At 45.5% G+C, this 21,835-nt stretch overlaps 1 protein-coding gene across 1 annotated transcript; it reads right to left on the bottom strand.

Moving 5' to 3' along the window:
* Positions 1-6,013: 6,013 nt before the first annotated feature.
* LOC125512884 (formamidase-like) lies at positions 6,014-10,053 on the bottom strand. Its single transcript, XM_048677953.1, has 7 exons — positions 9,741-10,053; positions 9,259-9,496; positions 8,980-9,170; positions 8,014-8,249; positions 7,306-7,549; positions 7,091-7,198; positions 6,014-6,204 (listed from the first exon to the last, which is right to left on the bottom strand). The coding sequence occupies exons 1-7, from the start codon at positions 9,957-9,959 to the stop codon at positions 6,139-6,141; spliced, it is 1,302 nt and encodes a 433-aa protein (XP_048533910.1). The 5' UTR covers positions 9,960-10,053; the 3' UTR covers positions 6,014-6,138.
* Positions 10,054-21,835: the final 11,782 nt, after the last annotated feature.

The raw sequence follows: 21,835 nt of genomic DNA, 5'->3' as shown, positions 1-21,835 counted from the left end.
TTCAGTAGCTTCTCAAATCCTTTGTCAGCCACAGCATTCTCTGCCTTCCACTACAGCAATTCCAGTACGGTACCGAGCTTTGTGTTGCCATCTTCGCAATTGGGGTATAACCCTTTTTTGTGATCCTCTAACATGCGATCGAACTTCAGCTTCTCCTTTTGACTTTCGCATTGCGTCCTTGCATCGACAATGACCCGGCGGAGATCATCATCATCGGGCACATCGTCTGGTTCCTCTTGATCTTCAGCAGCTTCACCCGTTGCAGCATCATTGGGCACATCGCCTGGTTCCTCTTGATCTTCACCAGCTCCCCCCGTTGCAGCATCACCGTATTCAGGGGGCACATAGTTGTCATCGTACTCTTCTTCTTCGCCGTCTTCCATCATAACCCCTATTTCTCCGTGCCTCGTTCAAACATTATAGTGTGGCATGAAACCCTTGTAAAGCAGGTGGGAGTGCATGATTTTCCGGTTAGATTAAGACCTCGTATTCCCACATTGAGTGCATGGACAACACATAAAACCATTCTGCTTGTTTGCCTCAGCCGCATCGAGAAACTCATGCACGCCCTTAATGTACTCGCGGGTGTGTCTGTCACCGTACATCCATTGCCGGTTCATCTGCGTGCATTATATATAATTAAGTGTCCAAATTAATAGAAGTTCATCATCACATTAAAACCAAAGTGTATACATAGTTCTCATCTAACAACATATAGCTCTCCAGAGCATCTAATTAATTAAACCATACATTGAAACTATGTAAAACATTTCAATGCGAAAACAAATGCGATCATAATCGCAACCAAGGTAACAATTGATCCAACGGCATAATGATATCAAGCCTCGGTATGAATGGCATATTTTCTAATCTTTCTAATCTTCAAGTGCATTGCATCCATCTTGATCTTGTGATCATAGACGACATCCGCAACATACAACTCCAATATCATCTTCTCCTCCTCAATTTTTTTTTATTTTTTCCTTCAACAATAGGGTCGGTTGGCATTTTTTCCTTCAACACGCCCTTAATCTTCAAGCGCATGGCATTTTTCCTTCAACAAATTTAACCTCTCGACAATAGGGTCGGTTGGCATTTCCGATTCACATACATCCTACATAAATAAAATCTATGTCACGTTGATCGGCATAATTTTCATAAACAATAAATGAACCAATAGTTATAAATATAATATATATACCACATCCGAATCATAGACAGGACGAGGGCCGACGGGGGCGGATACCAAAACCATCGCACTATATAAGATGCAATAATAAAAGTAAGAAATAATACAAGTATCTATGTAAACATACAAGTAAGAATATTTTTCCTTTCAGAAAGAAGATAAGAACAAGAGGCTCACCACGATGGTGCCGGCGATGAGCTCAGCGCGGGTGATCGACGGCGGTGAAGACGGGGACGGGGCGTGACGGACCGCTAAACCTAGACAAATATTATAGAAAATGGAGCTTGGAGGTCGAGCTTGGAGAGGAGAAAGCTTAAGTAGTGTGGCTCGGGCATTCCATCGAACACCTTGTGTGCATAGGAGGTGAGCTAGAGCACCACCAAGCCCTCTCCCCCTCGGCCAGAGAAAAACAGAGCACTGGGATGCTCTGCTCGCGAGCGAGGGGTATATATAGGCACCTCACTGGTCCCGGTTGGTGACATGAGCCAGGACTAAAGGGGAGCCTTTGGTCCCGGTTCAAGCCACCAACCGGGACCAATGGTGGTGGGCCAGGAGCGAGGCCCATTGGTCCCGGTCATCCCACCAACCGGGACCAAAAGGTCCAGATGAACCGGGACCAATGGCCCACGTGGCCCGACCGACCCCCTGGGCGCACGAACCGGGACCAATGCCCACATTGGTCCCGGTTCTGGACTGAACCGGGACTAATGGGCTGACCCGGCCTGGACCAAAGCCCTGTTTTCTACTAGTGCTTGGACATCTTCCGAACAATTATATTTGGTGGATAGCTACCATGATCTATGCCAAATATTTGAGGGCCCCTAATTGGATATGCACATTTACAAATAAAAAAATACATCTAAATTAAAACCATAAGAATGTTCCGGCTAAGTATCGATGAGTTGTCTTATATTTTTTAATTCTAAGGATATTGATTAATTGATCCAATGGTTTCTTTGTGAGGAAAATCCTCAAACTAAAATTTAGGAAACTATTACAACATTAATTACAAAAATAAAATGTCACGTTGTGCACTAGTATATTTGCATGCTCAAGATGTGAAAAAGAATATGTCTCTTCATACTTAGTAGCCCGGTTTTGTGTTAATTAACACTAAATATAATATGAAAATTATACAATTTAGTGATGGAGTTTATGTTAAAGAGTGAGTTATATAAAATCATATAAGTATAAAAGTTTAATATAAATAAATAAGATCTACATTACACTACAACAGAACGTTTAAAACTGCTCTTCAAATGTGAGACATTATGCAATTGTGAAAAAATAATTAATTAAAATAAACATATTTAATTTTGGAGGGTAGGATACACTTAAATGATTCTTGACGGTTTTTATTTTTGTAGGATTTTTAGCTGATTAGATCTCACATAATATTTCTTAATCAGTGAAACTAATTGTAAAATAAAATGAAGAGGAATAGGTAACTAAATTTTTTGTACACTGAATGAGAGAAAACTTAAGATTGTCTCAAATGAAGATTTCATGAACATGAACAATGGTACTCTTGCCAGGATGAACACCATTTTTGTTTACCACGTTGAAAAAGAGCTATGGTTATTTGCATGATCAAATTTAACAATATTTTGAAAGAAAAACTTTAGGATTTTGGTGGGACACGTAAGGGGACCAATGGTTAGCCCAATGTGGGGAGAACCAAGCACTTAAGCCACCTCGGAAGCATGGTTACAAACTCGTTTTCCAAAATGGCTCCACTGGCTTCGCCACACCCACTACTTTTATGATTGAAATAACATTTTTTCCCTAGTGCAAGGAAGGTTTTTATGGAATGCACAACAATGGTTGCTATCATTGTGTTACCTTTTGCCAGAGGTGAGATGTCTTCACTGTCTCTATTTAACGGTGTTATTGCTTGATCACTTCGATGATAAATTGTCAACGTAAGGAAATTAATAAAAAATCATTTAGGCACATTTTATGTTTTTCATCATGTTTTATCTAGATGATTACTCTAAACAATATTTATTTAAAACAAAATTCCCTGTCATCAACATATACTATGTTTCCATAAACATTCTCATGTTTCTAAACATCAAATTATTTGTTAGTGATTCCTACGGCAACACGCATGAGATCATAGTAAAGTAAGTTATTGAGAACTAAGGAGTTTGTATCACTATTTTAGTAAAAGTTCTTGTTCGTTATTTCTTAGCAACATAATCATATGAAAAAACAAGAGATAAAGTTACACCTTGAAAATGTATCTGATTTTTTTCTTGTATATGACAACAATAGGTAGTTGATGCTTTCGGCACACTAAAGATGATGCACTTGCATTTGCAAGGGCTGCTATGCTAGTTTCAATAGTAATCACAAGCAAAATACTTGCATGTCTTACATAACAAAAGTACAAAACTTTGCAGCAAGATAGACATTATGGCATATATGTATCTTCGACAAGCTTTTCAATGGGGAGAATGAGAGTTCTACCATTGAACTGGACGACTCCTTTGGTGAGACCAGCATGCGTTTTAATTTGTGCGTCTTATCCAGGAGTCTGAGGTCAAGGAGGCTTTAAAAAGGATGAAAGGAGGCAAGGCGATTGGCCATGATTGTATCCCCATTGAGGTGTGGAAAGGCCTCGGGGACATAGCGGTAGTATGGCTAACCAAGCTTTTCAACCTCATTTTTCAGGCAAACAAGATGCCAGAAGAATGGAGATGGAGTATATTAGTACCAATCTTCAAGAACAAGGGGGATGTTCATAGTTTTACTAATTACCATGGAATTAAGCTGATAAGCCATACAATGAAGCTATGGGAGAGAGTCATTGAGCACCGCTTAAGAAGAATGACAAGCGTGACCAAAAATCAGTTTGGTTTCATGCCTGGGAGGTCGACCATGGAAGCCATTTTCTTGGTACGACAACTAATGGAAAGATAGAGGGAGAAAAAGGACTTGCATATGGTGTTCATTGACTTGGGAAGGCCTATGATAAGATACTGAGGAATGTCATGTGGTGGGCCTTGGAGAAACACAAAGTCCCGGCAAAGTACATTACCCTCATCAAGGACATGTGCGATAATATTGTGAAAAGTGTTCGAACAGGTGATGTCGACACTGGTGACGTCCCGATTAACATAGGACTACATCAGGGGTCAGCTTTGAGCCCTTATCTTTCTGCCTTGGTGATGGATGAGGTCCCAAGGGATATACAAGGAGATATCCCATGGTGTATGCTCTTTGCGGATGATGTGTTGCTAGTTGATGATAGTCGGACAGGGGTAAACAGGAAGTAAGAGTTATGGAGACAAACCTTGGAATCAAAAGGGTTTAGGCTTAGTAGAACTAAAACCGAGTACATGATGTGCAGTTTCAGTACTACTAGGTGTGAGGAGGAGGAGGTTAGCCTTGAGGGGCAGGTGGTACCTCAGAAGGACACCTTTCGATATTTGGGGTCAATGCTACAGGAGGATGGGGGTACTGATGAAGATGTGAACCATCGAACCAAAGCCGGATGGATGAAGTGGCGCCAAGGTTCTGGCATTCCCTGTGACAAGAGAGTGCCACAAAAGTTAAAAGGCAAGTTCTATAGGACGGCTGTTCGACCCACAATGTTGTATGGCGCCGAGTGTTGGCCGACTAAAAGATGACATGTTCAACAGTTGGGTGTGGCGGAGATGTGTATGTTGAGATGGATGTGTGGCCACACGAGGAAGGATAGAGTCCGGAATGATGATATACGAGGGTAGCACCGATTGAAGAGAAGCTTGTCCAACATCATCTGAGATGGTTTGGGCATATACAACGCAGGCCTCCAAAAACTCCAGCGCATAGCGGGCGGCTAAAGCGTGCGGAGAATGTCAAGAGAGGCCGGGGTAGATCGAATTTGACATGGGAGGAGTCCGTTAAGAGAGACCTGAAGGATTGGAGTATCACCAGAGACCTAGCTATGGACAGGGGTGCGTGGAATCTTGCTATCCATGTGCCAGAGCCATGAGTTGGTCACGAGATCTTATGGGTTTCACCTCTAGCCTACCCCAACTTGTTTGGGACTAAAGGCTTTGTTGTTGTTGTTGTTGTTGTTGTTGTTGTGTATCTTCATATATATATACGTCTGATTTATAAATTTTCAAGTGTCTAGAATCAAGAAATCCCACATTACAGCTACAAGTCCACATTCCATTGTTGCAGTATGGCCTTGCAAACATGGTGCGAGGTGGCAGTGCCAGGGATGCTGATCGGCGGTGCAGATGGCCGGGTCATGTTCAATGATAGTGAGGGCTTGTTGTAGCCATGGAGGTGCAGTGTAGGCTCATGGTGTATTGTCTGGGGCCAGTGGTCATGTCAAAGATTTACCATTGACAAACACTTGCATCGAAGGCATGGGATCGCCGGAGCGTTTCAATGAGATGTTGGTGGTACCATCTCTTCTCGCCATTTGAGCTACGATTGACGTCTCAATGGAAGATCTTTGGCGGCTAGGCTACTTGCATATGTGTGCATGTTTAGTCCGCGTGGTTGTGTCCACGTTCGGATCATGTGCGATTGCATTATGGCTGGACACTTGCTCGGCCTGGATTATCGTTGCTCCTTTTTTTCTAACCGTCTTGATGTAGCTTCGGTCTTGTATGACTTTGCTAGTCGGTGGTTCGATTTTTGTTGTGTGCATTCGTGTTGACTGTGTGCATCTTAGCTATGTAGAGGCCGGGTGTGTGCTTTTTGTGTTTGTATCCTCTTGATGCTCCATATTGAGCTAATAAAATCCACCCTTTGTCGAAAAAACTCCACATTCCATGTCGCACATGCAGAAATGATTGTTCAAATAATAAAGATGGTTATTTAAATTTATTATTAGACAATAGTGTAAACATGAATACATGATCACGCATTACTTTAGATATTTGACGTTGTGGTGCCCTTGTACCGCCTTGGTATTGTGCTAACATATATGGTCCCCTGTACGTTCATCTCAGAACATCCGGAAATCTTCTCAACTTTGGTCCATTCCCCAGGCGTTTTGGCTTTATATCCTGTGTTAACAAATGAAATGTCATGCACTGGAGTTGTAAATAAAAATACTCATAACACTGAAAATGCCTATGAATGAAGGAGATACTCTACTACTGACATGTTCTACCTTACAAGCTAAGCAAACTACTACTCCCTTCGTTCCTAAATATTTGTCTTTCTAGAGATTTCAACAAATGACTACATACGGAGCAAAATGAGTGAATGTAGACTCTAAAATATGTCTATACATCCGTGTATGGTAGTCCATTTGAGATCTCTAAAAAAACAAATATTTAAAAACGAAGGGAGTACTTTCTACTACCGACTAAGCTTCGCCGCCAATATGCATGCTGGATATTTTTGCTGCTAGCCCTGATGCTTCAAGTGATACCAGTGAATATCGCTTCTCTTGCCAACATACACCGGTCAAGATCATTTATTCTTAGGCAACGAGATTATTTGCAACAGAAACATGGGTAGTCTATATACAATTATACATATCTAGTACTATTACTACTACTACTACTACTACTACTACTACTACTACTACTACTACTACTACTCCTTCAGCCTGTTACTGATTAGACTGATGTTTCCATTGAGTAACTGTGCACTCTTTAGGATGCAAACCTAGCAGTATCGACATTGATTTGATGTGATACAAAAACCTCTACACATATCTCTACTAATTGTCAATGGCTCAATGCACACCACTATTTGGTTTCCTCAAAAAAAAAGTTGCAAAAAAAGCTTAAGGTATATCCAAGATTAGACGAAAGGCATGAACCACAACCTTGTTATATTCTTATTAAGAAAATGAAAACTAAAAGGCCCAAGAATTAACAGATATGATTCACATGGTTTAAAATGTCCAGAAGACAGTTTGTTGCGGCCAGTACATGATACCTGGTCGAATATCGCTGTAGGGATGGCAAGTGTTGCCACTGCATTAGGGGCGTCTACTATTCCAGATATCCTACCTTCACATGGACAGCATGACAGTAAAATATAGACCTGCATACAACCCAAAGTCAAGAACATTTGATAATATCCCTCTTACATGATATAGACCTGCATACGACCCAAAATACATTGTGATAGTTAATAATCCTAGTGCCTACCTGCTCCTTGGAGTACCCAAATCTAGAAAGGTACTCAATGGCGTTGAGAACTGCACGCTTGTAGGCAACTGATGCATCAAGGAAATGTTGTTTCCCTGACTCATCCACGCTGATGCCCTCGAAGACTAACCATTCCGAGAAACGCGGCTCCACCGGACCTATCTCAAAGATAGGATTTACATGAAGTGGTGATGGACCAACAGGAGTCAGGTATTCCTTCATGCCACCTCTTATGATCTCACACCTACGTGAAATAAATCATTAGAGTTTCACAAGCACGCCGTGAGAAGTAAATCATATAGACAATTCTTTTGTTATGCAACTAGCAAATTCAGCAACTCATGTAAGCTTAATCAACTGAGAATTGCAGTTTGTTAGGCTTAGGTACGATATAAGTTGATAATGTGGTGAAATATAGCTATGCACTAGTATCTGTTTCTCTCTACGCTCTGCCCCATCTGAATCTGACAGGTTTCAAGCAAGCAGCTGTTAAGACTCAAGATGCTTCCTGCTACTGTGCCAACCTAGTTTCTTGATAAAGAATGTTGAAACTTAACAATGGGAATTTCTATTACATTAATGGATCTAGGTTGTCCAGTAAACAACTACTCCTGAGATACCACTCATACCAGTCGCATTTAGAATGTAGTTAGTGTGACAACTGACAAGTATTGAAAAGTGTAGAGAAGAACAAATTAAGGTAATTACTTTAGCTCAAGGAATCCACTCATTTCTATTGCTCCGCAAAATGAAACTTCACCGTCTCCTTGGGAGAAGTGCATATCACCAGTACTCAAATTTGCTCCTTCAACAAATACCGGTAGATAAACCTTGGAACCTCTGCCTAGATTCTTTATGTCACAGTTTCCACCATTCTCTCTTCCAGGAATTGTTCTTGCTGCTTCATTTGCAATTTTTTCCCATTCAGCAGTCCCTTCCTGGGTCTGCAGAACATTGCATGCCTTGTCAACATAGCTCTTTGACCATATATAAACAAAGTATCGATGAACATATGGGACTTGAGGTTGTTTGGATTGCTAATTATATGAAGCTGACCACTGAATCTGATTTGTTTTCCTGGCTGGCAATTCAATTTTGTGGAGTATATTCTGTTAATCTGTTCAGTCTACCTATGCCGGCGGTGGTGCTATTTTTTGTTGTTAACCTTTCGCAAACTGTTCTTTGACTCCGTGTCGTGGTGGTTAGCCAGACTTGGTCTATCACCTCTGTAACGAGTGTTTATTAGAGGATTAGAGATCTTCTCAACTGCATCAAATCTGAACTACTCCCTCCGTCACGGTTTAGAAGGCGCGCTTGGAAATTCTCTGGGACCTAGGTGGTTATCTATTGGTTATGGGATGGGCTAAAAAATAGCATTCACACTACGCATGCATATAGAAATAGTATATCAGAGTACTAATTAGCTACTAGAAATAAATGTAATGTGCCCTAAACCTTGTCTATTGTGGAAATGCACGCAAATTTAACTGTGCCTTCTAGGAAGTAAAACCAAGTCATTTATTGTGGGACAGGGGGAGTAAATAGTATCTGCGTCCAAAAACTATTATACTGGAATTATGGGCCATAAAACAAGATTAATCCTTTTTTATTCATTTTTCGAGAAAACGCAAGCTTGCATCTCAGATGCATCGGCAGAAAGGAAGCACGTCATACCTTCCCAAGTAAGCAGTTGTGGGAGATTGGTAAGCTAGCAAGGGGTCTCTGGTGTAGAACTTGACACAATTTCAGAGACTCATGACCCGCCTCGACCAATTCTCTTTCCCTTTGGTTCCATATATTGAGAAGCTCAGCTGACGGTGCAGTTCCCACTATACCAGGATGAGTTAACCCCGGAAATCGAACACCTGGTATGCACAAAATGAACTCATTTAAATGATCCAAAGCTCATAAATATGATTCATTTAAAGTAGTATATATAGCAGCAACTTGTACCTGGTATCTGAGGGGAGTGCGCGTAAATTCCTTCGAAATACCAAATGGCTTTCCTTGCACTCGGGAAGTGGTCAGTTAAGAACCCACCTCCATGCTCCCTGTCAAATGTTCCAGTATAACCCCACTCGTCACCAGGAAGCGGGCCGAGGTTGCAGATCTCCACGGCAAGAAGATCACCCGGTGAAGCTGGAACCCCTTCCGCATCGACCACTCTAAGGGGGCCGCTGAGATAGTGAGGCTGTGGAAAACCCATATTCAGTTTGTTGGCACAATTAAAACTTGCTTTTATTTGATGCACGCATGAGAGAAATCCTACTCTACTAGAATAAACAGAACATCAAACCATAGTCAATGAACATGAGCAACTTCCAAATCCGATCTAGCAACATTGAACGATCTTCGGCGCCTTGTCTAACGAATCTGGCAACTATGCATGACACAACATTTCATCCATAAAAGTAAGTAAATGCATATATACTTACAGCTGCAAAATCCAGAGATTTGATATCGTCCGCCGAGTCATCATCTTTAACTTGCCCTCCGGTGCAATCGACCATCTCAACACGGAATAATTCCCCTTGAGTCACATCGGCGACCGGAGGGATCTCCGGGTGCCAGCGGTTGTGGAGAGGAACCTCCTGCTCCCATGGCTTCTTCTTTACATCTATGGGCACTACAAGCCTGGGAGTGAGAGGAGCCATGTTAATTTGTTATGCCAGCTTGAGAGTTCGGAGCTTCATCGTCCCTTTGTAAGGCACCCTTACTACACGCATTAATTCCCGGAAAATGGCGACGTGTGGCCGGCCCAGATGGAAAATCTTTGAATGCATTCAGGCGTTGTGTGTGTAGGTGGTGCGTGCAGCCTTGCAAGTGCAGCACATGCAAGCGCAGCCAAAGCTCGCTGATGCAGCACGTCTGGATGTATTGTCACGTCACCCACCGTTTACGACCGGTTCAGCGGTACTGCAATAATGCAGCCGGCGGCGGGTGGCGTATTGTTCGTTGTCTCACATGCGTCTATGAATTACTGTTGGGCAAATAAGCCGAGGCGCCACCGCGGCGGACATGTCGAGCACGTGTATGGGCGCGTCGGGCCCGTGGCGGGGTCGCGTGTGTGTGCGTCTGAGAAACATGGGGGTGCGCGTGTGTGCGTGATCCCAGTGCGTAGGATTAGGGCCAGACCATTGGTGAGGAGTGCGGGGTGCTCGTGTGCGTTTTGTTGGAGGCCCGCCGTGAGCAGCGCGTGTTGGAGCGTGTCGTGGTCACGCGCGAGGCAGGCGGATCGCGGGCGTGAGGGAGAGGGAGCGGGGGTGCGTGCCCGGGCGCTGGCTCTGGGTATAAGACCCGCATGGTGATTATTGTAACGGCGTGGTGTGGTGCTCGAGTTCGAGCTTGAGTGAAACGGCTGTTGTTGCGGCCGTGGCATTCATGCGCCGGCAAAATCCACTGTCTACCCGCGTCTCCTTCTTCTTCCTTCCTTCTTCTACCTCGGTTCGTGTCACAGAGAGCGAGAGCGATAGGTAGAGACCAGCAAGGGCGAGTTAGGGTTTAGGGCGGTAACAACATTTGGTACCAGAGATGCTAGTATTTAATTACGTTTCACCCCGCACAGCACACATACGCTTTATATTTATAAATCTTGTTCAAGAATTTGTCCGATTAATCAGTTAACTACTTGCCAATTAATCCCTACTCATAGGGTCATCGAGTAGCCGATAAACTGATAAATCGTTCAATTAATGAATCAACTTGCCGATTAGCCTATTAATACTCTACTCGTCAGCTAACCGAACAGCTACCAGTTAACGATTTCAACAAGAATGTTTACAAATTGTTGAAAGTGAAACTGGATTTATAGTGTTCAACTGGATGGGATAATGGGCACGACATGATTCGGCATGTGTGTGCCCTCAAATTGAAACGGTCAGGCTGGCCTTCTGGTCGAGTCTCGACATATATTCTTAGTATATCACCATCGCCGGCCAGCCGGCCGACCGGCCGGCAAGGCGATGATTGGATCCTGGCTGATTAAGAATTCGCCGCTACTGCTCACTGCATCCGGTCAGCAGAATGGCCGCCGCTCCACCCCTCGCCAAAACAAACAGGCAAAACCGTTATTTATTGATCAATCTTTGACTAGCTAGCACGTACAAACAGGCAAAACAAACAGGATTTGTGGATAGTGCGATCGGAATGACAAACACACGGCCGCTGAAAAAGAAGAAGATGCATGCACAGAAATCAGGGGTTTACTCCTTAAAGATGGGTTCCGGTGCAGCATCCCATCCCAGACAAGAGAAAAGTCCACATTTCAACCTTCAACTAACCATTCGGTTCGATTTACGACCCTCAACTCCGAAACCATTCGAATTACACCCTAAACTTACCACATGATTCAAAATACAACCCTTGTCTTGGTTTTTGGCTGGTCAACCGGTTTTGACCGTAGTCAAAACTGACTGGACATGCCAAGTCAGCAGCCCATCTAACCTAGTCTCTCTCGATTCATCTTCTCACCTGAGCCCAAGCCCAGTCCCCCGCTGCTGCTGCCGCCTGGCACGCCTTCACCCTGACCCACGGCCGCCGTGCCCGCCTCCCCGCCGCACACGGCAGCGGCCGGCGACTGTAGCGGCCGACGAGTGGCGGCGTTGCACCTCCTCCGCGTGGGCCCCGAGCCCGAGTCCTCCGACCCACACCTCCTCTCACAGCGGTGTCCGCCGCCGGTGAGCAACACGTGGCGGCGCTGCACCTCCGCCCCGCTGGCCCCGAGCCCGACTCCCTCACCATCGCCCCGGTCCAGAAACAATTATGTCATCGCTCGACGCCATGGTCACAAGCAGCGTCGCGTCCCCAAGCCTACCACGCCATGCGCCCATGCCCCGGCGCCCGCCATTGATGACGAGGTGGATGCCTCTGAGCTTCCTTTGCCTTCCTGACATCGATGCCATCATCGGGGTGAGCTCCCGGTCCTCCTCGACCTCTCCCCTCGCTCTCCCGCTGTCGCCGCCGGACCACGCGGAAACTGGATCAGGGTGGAGGCATCCCAGGCAGAGATGGTGGCGGCTGCTCTGGTGGGATGGGGCGGGGCTCAAGCTGGCTTGCGGGTAGGGCGAGGCGGCGAAGATGCAGCGGCTTCGTTCGCCAGTCGCCGGTGGTGGCCGGAGTCAGGTGCGGCGAGGCGGCGGGCACAGCGGCGGTGGTGACTCTGTTGTGGGAGCAGAAGGTGGTCGGATTGAGTGGAGACAGAGGTGGCCGATCCATTTTTTTATCCTACTGAGGTGGTCTGCTTAGTCAGCACTGACTGCAGTCAAAACCGGTTGACCAGCACAAAAACGAGACCAGGGTTGTCTTTTGAACTTTATGGTAAGTTGAGGGTATAATTTGACCGGTTTCGTAGTTGAGGGTTGTAAATCGAACCGCGTGGTTACTTAAGAGTTGAAATGTGGACTTCTCTCCCAGACAAAGCCCAACATGGCAAACTTATGCAGTCAAACAGGGCACACGACCCCGATTTCCATTAGACATGGCAAAGTCCTGGCCCAATTTCCATTCTGATAATGGAAACAGAACAACCTTCTGACTAACCATGACATAGCAGGAATTCAACCTACTGGGAACTGTTCTGGTGATCTGCTGGCTTACACTAAGGGTTTGTCTAGGTCTTAGTCGATTTAGACTTCATGAAGTTTCAGTCGACTTGGACTTCGCGAAGTCTAAGTCAAGTGACGTCATCTCTAAACTAGTCACAGATTAATTTCCCTTCGCTTGGCTGGAGTTCGCATTCCCTGTTGGCCTGCGTTGGCCTGTGTTGCCACACCACGTGGGCTGTTGTTGGGCTGTATTGCTTTTTCCCTTTTTTATTTGTGCTTTTTACTGGATCGCCAGAACATTGTCCCATTAGGTGTATTGCTATACAACACGATGTAGTTCGTATTTTTTTACACTAGCGTTGCTAATGCTTTGTTCCTTCTTTTCTTTTCATCTTGTTATTTTTTCCTTTATTTATCATTTTAAAAAATATTGTTTTTATTTTTAAATGATAAAGAAATCTTTAATGTAACAAAGAAAATAAATAAGAAAACAAACAAAATGAAAAGAAGAAGACAACTTAGTTTCCTGTGATCAACAGATAAGCAACTATATGCGTCCGACTAATGTGCACATGTGCATCATTTTCGTTCTCTTTTTTTGCATGTTGTCTAGCTTTCCGTTCTATGTCCTGGGTTTTCTGATTTAATTTTTCCTGTTGTTTGTTCAATGTTTTTATTATATTTCATTTTTAGTTACATGTTCACCAAAAAAAGGAAGTACATTTTTGCATTCGTCGTTATACTTCAGAAAAAGTGTCTGTACATTTCAAAAATGTCCATCGTGTATTGATAAAATAGTTGTGTAATTATAAAAATATTCACCATATATTTTAAAAATATAAAAATGTATTTTTAAAATATTCACCGCGTATTTAAAAAGATAATAAAGGTGTAGGGGACGGCTAGTTGCTGGTACTTGTATCCCTTGTTGTGGGTCATGTTACACCATGTAGTTACAGTTGAGATATGGCATGCAATAGTTTTTTCATAAAAAATTGGCAGAACGCCACTAAGTTGCAGTCGTGTTGAAAGAATGCAGTTGCAGCCAGGATCCACAGTTGAAGTTGCATTCCTAGTGTCTGACATGCAATTGGTCCAACCCCTCTCCCGCTGCCCCCTCTGACAAAACAAAGGTCCAGTTGCAACCAATGTTGGGGGACATGCAGTTGCGGTCTGGTGCGGCCCTTGAAGTTCGGGGCTGTTGTCGGGCTTGCAACTGGCCCACCCTCTCGACAGAGCAAAGAAGTCCAGTTGTGGTCGGGTTACAAGACATGTAGTTGCGCTCGGGTGAGATACTTGTAATTGCATGCCTAGTGTCAGACATGCAACTGGCCCGCCCCCTCTCCCGTCGCCCCCTCCGACAAAACAAAGATCCAGTTGCAACCACATTAGGGGACATGCAGTTGCGGTCGGTTGCGGCGCTTGTAGTTGCGGGGCTGCTGTCAAGCTTGCAACTGGCCCGCCCCCTCCGACAGAATAAAGAAGTCTAGTTGTGGTCGGGTTACAAGACATGCAGTTGCGGTCGGGTGCGACACTTGCAGTTGCATTCCTAGTGTCGGACATGCAACTGGACCGCCCCCTCTCCCGCCGTCGCCTTCGACAAAACAAAGGTCTAGGTGCAACCATGTTGGGGGACATGCAGTTGCGGGGATGTTGTCGGGCATGCAACTGGCCCGCCCCCTCTACCGGCACCCCCTTTGACAGAACAAAAAAGTTCAGTGGCGGTAGGGCTAGAAGACATGCAATTGCGGTCGGTGCGACACTTGCAGTTGCATGCCTAGTGTCGGACATGCAACTGGCCCGCCCCCTCTCCCGCCGCCCCCTTTAACAAAATAAAGGCCAAGTTGCAACCATGTTGGGGACATTGCAGTTGCGGTCGGGTGCGGCGCTTGCAGTTGCGGGGCTGTCGTCGGGCTTGCAACTGGCCCGCCCCCTCTAGCGGCGCCCCCTCCGACAGAACAAAAAAGTCTAGTTGTGGTCGGGTTACAAGACATGTAGTTGCAGTCGGGTGCGACACTTGCCGATGCATTCCTAGTGTCGGACATGCAACTTGCCCATCCCCTTCGACAAAACAAAGGTCCAGTTGCAACCATGTTGGGGGACATGCAATTGCAGTCAAGCGCGACACTTGCAGTTGCATGCCTAGTCTCAGATATGCAACTGCCCCCTCTCCCGTCGCTCATCTAAAACAAATATTAGTTGCACTCATTTGAGTAGACATGCAATTGCACTCGAAGACGACACTTGCAGTTGCATGCCTAGTGTTAGACATGCAACTGCGTGTCTCTCTAGCCGTCCTTCGATAAAACAAGGTTAGTTGCAGTCGAGGGCGACACTTGAGTTGCATGCCTAGTATCAGACAAACAACACCATCTCTCACCACCCACCACCAAAGAACACCAGGTGACCCTTCCTCATATTGTTGTCTGCAACAAAGCTTCTCCACCATCTTCCATATGTTGCACTTTGTTAAGGACCCTCACTCTGCACTGTACGATCATGAACTGGCCTCAAAATGTGAGATTCTCTCCCATTTATGTTGTTGGAACGACCACTTTCGTTACATTTTACAAGCTATTTTGTTGAAGACACACAAAAAAGTAAAAAAATATCATGACAAATAACTTAAAAATAAGATTAAAAGATAAAAAAATTAAAAAATAGTTTTGCTGAGTTAGCGCTGCATTTTTAAACTCCCATACATAGATGCCAAAACCGTTACACTTACTCTTATGGTTGCAACGGTCCAAACATACTTCATACGCCATCTCTTGAGCGCATAAAATAACAAAAAATAGGGATATTGACAGACATGCAACTACCCCATCCCCGACGAGACATTACATAGTTGCATGCCTAGTGGTAGACATGCAATTGCGTACCAACTATCCCCTCCCCTGATGAAACACCATATAGTTACAGTCGGGTTGAAGACGTACAGTTGTAATCGAGGCGGCTTGTCGTTCCATGTTTAGTGATAGACATGAAACTATGCCCCTCACCCTTGACAAAAACACCACTGAGTTGCAGTCGCATTGAAGACATGCAACTGCAGTAGGGTGCAATTGAGCAACCACAAATTTCAAAATAAAACTATTTTTAACAAAAAATATTTAAAACAAAATTACAATTTTTTTATTCTTTAATAAAATAAAAATGAAAATGAAAATACAATTGAGACAAATAATCAACGCAACAAGGAACACGGGCAAAAAAAATTAAACAAATAATCAATGCAGTCACATGTGGATGGATGTACATGTAGCTGATAGTATGATTTTAAAAATGACAAAAATAAATGTGAACAATTATGAATTAATAAAATATAAAAAATGAAAAATGAAAAAAAAAACACAAACATACTTCAAAGAAAGAATTATGAGAGAAAAGAGAACAAGAAAAGAATGAGAGGAATGGAAATAAGTAATAATTTCAAAAGAAGCAACAAAAATAAAATTCAAAAGGAAAACTATCCTTGAAATCCAAAATGAATTGGCTCAAGCCATTTTGAAAAAAATATAAATAATATTGCGACCAGAAAAAGGAAATGCAACACAAATTTGCACCAATCTTGGTGCATAGATTAAATGGTTTATCATATAACCAAATCTTATATGAGCAAACCTTGACATACATCATGGAGGAAAATAAAAAAACGTGGAGAAAAATTAAGAGTGTGCATTGATCATGACATGCTAAAAAATATAGGAAAAGACACTGAGCATGGAGGACACACATGCTAGTCTAGTAGAAAAAATGAGAAAAAACAAGACAACACGCTTCCTCTTTGCACCTTGCACGGTCTATTTCTAACCACAACCCAACAAATAAACAAAAAGAAACAACTGTTCTGGTGATCTGCTGGCTTGCACTAAACATTCAACACACCCAGGTTTTTTTTTCAAGAAATGGACCGGAAGGTAGAAAGCGAGAAAACTAAATGCAGCGATAAGGGCCAGCAAAGGACCGCCCTTGCAGACTAACAAAAGGCTTTACGCCTACAGTACGACCGAGCCCACATCTTAGCTGCCTTGAGTGGTGGAAGCAGCAAGGCCTGGTGCGACACCTACACAGGAAGCAGTGGCTGCGGAGTGCGGATCCTTCTGGAAACTGAAAACTGCACAAAACATGACAATGCACAATAAAGGCCTCTTTGATTCGCAGGATTGTCAAAATGAAGGAATAAGAAAAATGCAGGAGTATGATGGCATGTCCCATAGTATCTTATAGGATTTGAAAGAATGTTTGATAGTGCAAGAAAAATAAAGGAATTCTACAAAGAGGTTTGAGTGGATGGAAATTTTCCTCCAAAATGTACAGATGGAACCTATGGAAAAATTCCTAAAGATGTCAATCCTACGAATCAAACGGGCATCGCAGGAAAAAATCCTAAGGGTTCAAATCCTCCAAAAATCATATGCAATTCCTTGGAATCAAAGGAGCCCTAAGCTTGGTACCAAGATGCCCTCGATTGATGTACACAGAAGAATAGCTTGCCAAACGGCAAAATTCCTTGTTTTCTTTTCTTTGCAAAAAACTGTCCTTAAACAGTTGTTTTGGACTACAGCAGCATGCAGTCCAGTTATACTGAAGGATAACGGAAACCGAATATTTAACGCATTCATAAAGGGTGTCACACTCTCTAACGCGAGAGAAACTCATGCAGTCAAACCCGGCACACGGACTCGAATCCATTAATATTGATTATGGAACATATCGATGCTCTGACCATGATCATATATTTCATTTTCTATTCTAGTCCAGACGGCACTGTTCTGTCTAAACTCCATCAGCGTCTCTCAAACCGTCCCGCAAAAGAGAAAAATGGTACTAGCTCCAATTCAAACACCGAAAACGGAAACATATCGATTCTCCAGCCCAATCCCCATTTCACCATTTCTTGCTAACATAAATGTAGTCATGTTCCGACCAACCATGACAAGTCACGAGTTCAACGGACCGTTTGTTGAATTGCACCAAACAACAAACAAAGCTAATTTCCAGCACAGGACCAAAAGATAGAAAACAAGAAACTAATGCAAAGATAGAGGCTAACACAGGAACACCATAACAGACTAGTTCTGAGAAACACAAAAGGCTTTAAGCGAGCGGGCATCTCAGGCGCTGTCAATGGAGGCAGCAACTAGGGCCACAGCAGCAGTTATATGGAGGCTTCTGGAAACTGAAATCTGCACAAACCACGACAATTCCCAATAAGTTCAGTTTCGAGAGGAGAATAGCTTTTTCTGGAAACTGAAATATGCACAAACCACGACAATTCCCAATAAGTTCAGTTTCGAGAGGAGAATAGCTTGGGTAGCAGTTTGATGTAGATGAACTATCATCTAACTTGACCAAATTTCTAAATAAAAATTACTTAAAGTGTGACCATGACCAAATTACTGATTTTTATACTTAAAGTGTCCTTGGCCAAATTTCTTCGTTAACACGGAGTTTAGTCATGTGAGAGCAAGATATATATGCCCATTAAGATGACTCAAGACTCAAGAGGCCTTCAAGCTCAGTAGTGTGGCATGCACCATCAATCTCTATTAATCAAACTGAGAGCAGGCTATGAACAATAATGAAACTGCAAACAATGAGGCCAAGGCAGTTTCTCCTCGCTCCCATCAGTTCAAGATTCACAGTGAAATGGAATCTATGATTAGCAGAGATGAACTCCATTTCAAGACGTGAAAAACTGCCATTTCATTTTAACACCCCAAGAAAAATGTGTGGCCACTATCATATTGTCACCAGTAAATTACAGAGTAATTAATTTTGATGAAACTGAAGAGCCATTTTGAAATCAACTAGCATGCAATCCCATTATTACTGAAGGATAATATATATTGAATATCAATGTATTTGTCAAGGGGTCAAACACTCTAGTTGATGTGTAATTAAAGTAGACATGATAGAAGTAGGAAGATTGTAGGAACATAGGAAGCATGAAGAATGACAAAGCTAACTTACACTCTGAGAGAGAATATGGGTCCTTGATGCTGATGTGATCACGAAGGACACCACATGTACTCAAGATCTTCAAAATTTTATGGATTCCCTCATCAATCTTTCGACATTCAATGACAACCATAAGGTGCGCAGACACAAACAGTTGTTCTATTGTTTCTAGGGACCCTGTTGCTCCTGTGAGGATCTATATAATATAAAACATTTAGTAAGACAATAGCACATACGTGACAATACCTTTAAGGTATATACAGAATATACCTCCGTATTATCAAGCTGAAGAGTGAACATCTCAAGAATTGGAGTGCTGGAGAATGCAAACTAGGTCAATAACCCTAATCCACTCGTTGAGTAAGAGAGTCTTTAATTTTTCAAATATGGGGCACCGTTCTAAATCTCATTCGTAGATATGCTGCGCACACTGCAGATGAATGAAAATGAACAGTGAAACTTTAGAAAACGACATGATTTAAGTTGGTAAAAACTTTGGGTAAATAATTTAAATAATATTAACTAATAAAAATATAAAACTGCATGTAAGCCCCAGAAATAACCACCAAGCCACTATGTTATCAATTCGTTACTTTGAGACCCACTGGTATACATAAAAGTACCAAACTGGCAGTGAAACTAAGCAATTTGCTTCTTTTTTTCTAGAATACAAGCAACTTGCTTATATGCATTCCTTTGTGCATACGCGTGCTGCCGCGAGCGGCGAGGACCCCTTCCGCGTCCTCCCTGACGAACTCCTCTAGCATGTGATATCCTTTCTGCCGTCCGACGACGCCCTGCAGACTTGTGTGCTCGACACCCGGTGATGGGGAATCCTTCTGTAGGAGAGGACAGAAATGAGCAGGCCAATCAGTAGGTCGAAACCCTAGGTCGAATCGAATGTACGGCCGCCAAATCCGTGAATCTCACCTCAACCATCGAAGCCCTAGGCGCCTCAGGCTGAAAAATGTAGGCATCACCTCACCTCAGCTCGCGGACAGACGGAAGCGCGGGTCGCCGGCGACCGCGTGTAGTGGCAGATCTGGGGTGCTCCTCCGCCGCGTGCCCGCCCACGAACCCCTCGCCAACTTCCCCCTCCACGCGCGTTGGGCGGGTACAGGCTACGAGCGAGCGGCCGACGGTAAGCCCTCTCTTCCTTCGCATCGGAGTGGAAGGGGAGCGCCGGAGGCCGGTGCAGAGGAAGAAGGGGGTCGCGGCTGGGGCGCGGTCGCAGGCACGGGGGATGGAAATGGAATGGGGGTCGACGGCGCGCCTTCACCCGTCGCCAGTCAGTCGTCGCAAGAGCGAGTCGCGGCTCGGAGAGACGAGAGAGAGGAAGCAGAGGAGGTTGTGCTGCTCACTCTCCAGTCGCAACGGGTCAAGGCGGCCGGACTTGTCACACGTGGAGGATCGGAACCACGTGTATGCCACCTAGCTAGCACCTGACGTGCGGGGCCCACAACGAACCGGTCAGTTTTAATTTGAATCGGCTTAGGCCAACTCCACCGCGCGATCCCAAACAGACGTCCGTTTTGGCCGGATTTTGTCCCTTTGAGGCGCCGATGAGTTCGCCCGTGTTCGCCTCTGTCCGTTGGGTTGTGCGTACGCCCACCGCGCGGCCGCACCCCAAAACTTATCCGTGTTTAAAAAAACATAAAAACTTAAACAAAATGACTTAAAAGGTAAATAAACGCAGTTTAAAGAACTTAAAACTTAAGTTAGGGTCCATGGCCACAAAACGGCCTAGTTTCACGTCCAACTTGACATAATTAAACATAAAAAGAAAAAAAAAAGGCCGCCGCCAGCGCGCTCGTGCCCGTGCCGTCGATGTCGTCGCCGTCTTTAGTGGCCGTCGGTGTCGTCGTCGTCGCTGACGAGGTCCACGTAGGCCGGCGGCGTCCAGAAGTGGGCCGGCGGTGCGTGGTAGACGGGGGTGGGCTAGACGGCGGGAGGTGCCTGCACGACCTCCTCCCGTGGCGATGCCTCCCGCTCCTGTGACCGTGGCAGAGTGGCGCACCAGTTGACGCCCACGGCGGCGGCCATCTCCGGAGCAGTGCAGGACCAGCCCCACCCCTGGCCCAGCAGGCCCGGGTGGAACGCGGCCACCGGCTCCTCCTCCGTCGCCTCCTCCCTCCTCTCCTCCACCATTTGCAGCTCGGGGAAGGCGACGTCGCCGGCGGCAGAGAGTGCCATCGTCTCCTCCAAGTCGTCCCATTGGCGCTCGTCGTGGGTGTATATGGAGTCGTCCATGACACGCTGCACGAGCCGGGCCTCCTCCTCCGCTGTCATGCGAGGAGGTGGAGGTGGTGACGGAGACGGGGAAGGCGACAGCGTGGGCGTGAGGCCGCGCACGCGCGTACGCCCGCGCACCTCTCGACGTGGCCGCCGCTGCCCCGACACCGTGCCGACGAAGTATGAAGCGCGGCACGTGTCGTGCTCGTCCTGGAGCCACGTGTCCCAAAGGGAGGAATCCGGGGCGTACCTGGTGTCGTGGTACAGGTCGTCGGGGAGGAGGCGGCGGCGGCTCGATCTCATCGCGGCGCGCGCGGCCGCTCGCCGGCACAGGCAGGATCGGGACCCGGTCGGCGCTAAGGTGCCAGCCGTTGGGGAGGTGGACGTCGCTCCACGGGACCGGCGTCCTCGTCTCCCAGTACCTCCGGCACAAGTCCACCGCGAGGTACTGTCGGTCGCGCTCGCCGGCGGGCCTAGGGTTGATGGTGAAGGGGGCCGATGCGGGGGCTCGATGGAAGGAGCGCGGCGGAGACACGGGCTCCTCCTTCTTCACCGAGCTGCGGCGGCGCCCCGAGGAGGAGCCGGCCTCACGGTCGTGCTTCCCCTTGCGGTTCCAGAAGCCCATGGCGAGGTGGCCGGCCGGCGAGCTCGAGGACAATGGAGGGCTAGGGTTCGGGGCTGTCGGGTTTCGAGGAGGCCGCGGGGTGGCGTGGGGCAGTGTGGACGACAACCCGTCCACGCTTTCCACTTAAAGAAGGACGGCGACCGTTCGACGTGCAGATGACAGGTGG

The sequence above is a fragment of the Triticum urartu genome, chromosome 6 (genome assembly GCF_003073215.2).
Source record: "Triticum urartu cultivar G1812 chromosome 6, Tu2.1, whole genome shotgun sequence".
In the NCBI taxonomy this organism is placed as follows: domain Eukaryota; kingdom Viridiplantae; phylum Streptophyta; class Magnoliopsida; order Poales; family Poaceae; genus Triticum; species Triticum urartu.
The sequence above is the reverse complement of the archived record's forward strand: the minus strand, read 5'-3'. Positions and strand labels throughout refer to the sequence as shown.

Excerpts from the sequence above, each read along its gene's own strand:
- LOC125512884 (XM_048677953.1), bottom strand. The coding sequence starts at position 9,959 with ATGGCTCCTCTCACTCCCAGGCTTGTAGTGCCCATAGATGTAAAGAAG. Across the intron at positions 9,171-9,258 it reads GCACTCCCCTCAGATACCAG|GTGTTCGATTTCCGGGGTTA; the intron begins GTACAAGTTGCT and ends TGTGCATACCAG. Across the intron at positions 8,250-8,979 it reads ACAACTGCTTACTTGGGAAG|ACCCAGGAAGGGACTGCTGA; the intron begins GTATGACGTGCT and ends AATGTTCTGCAG.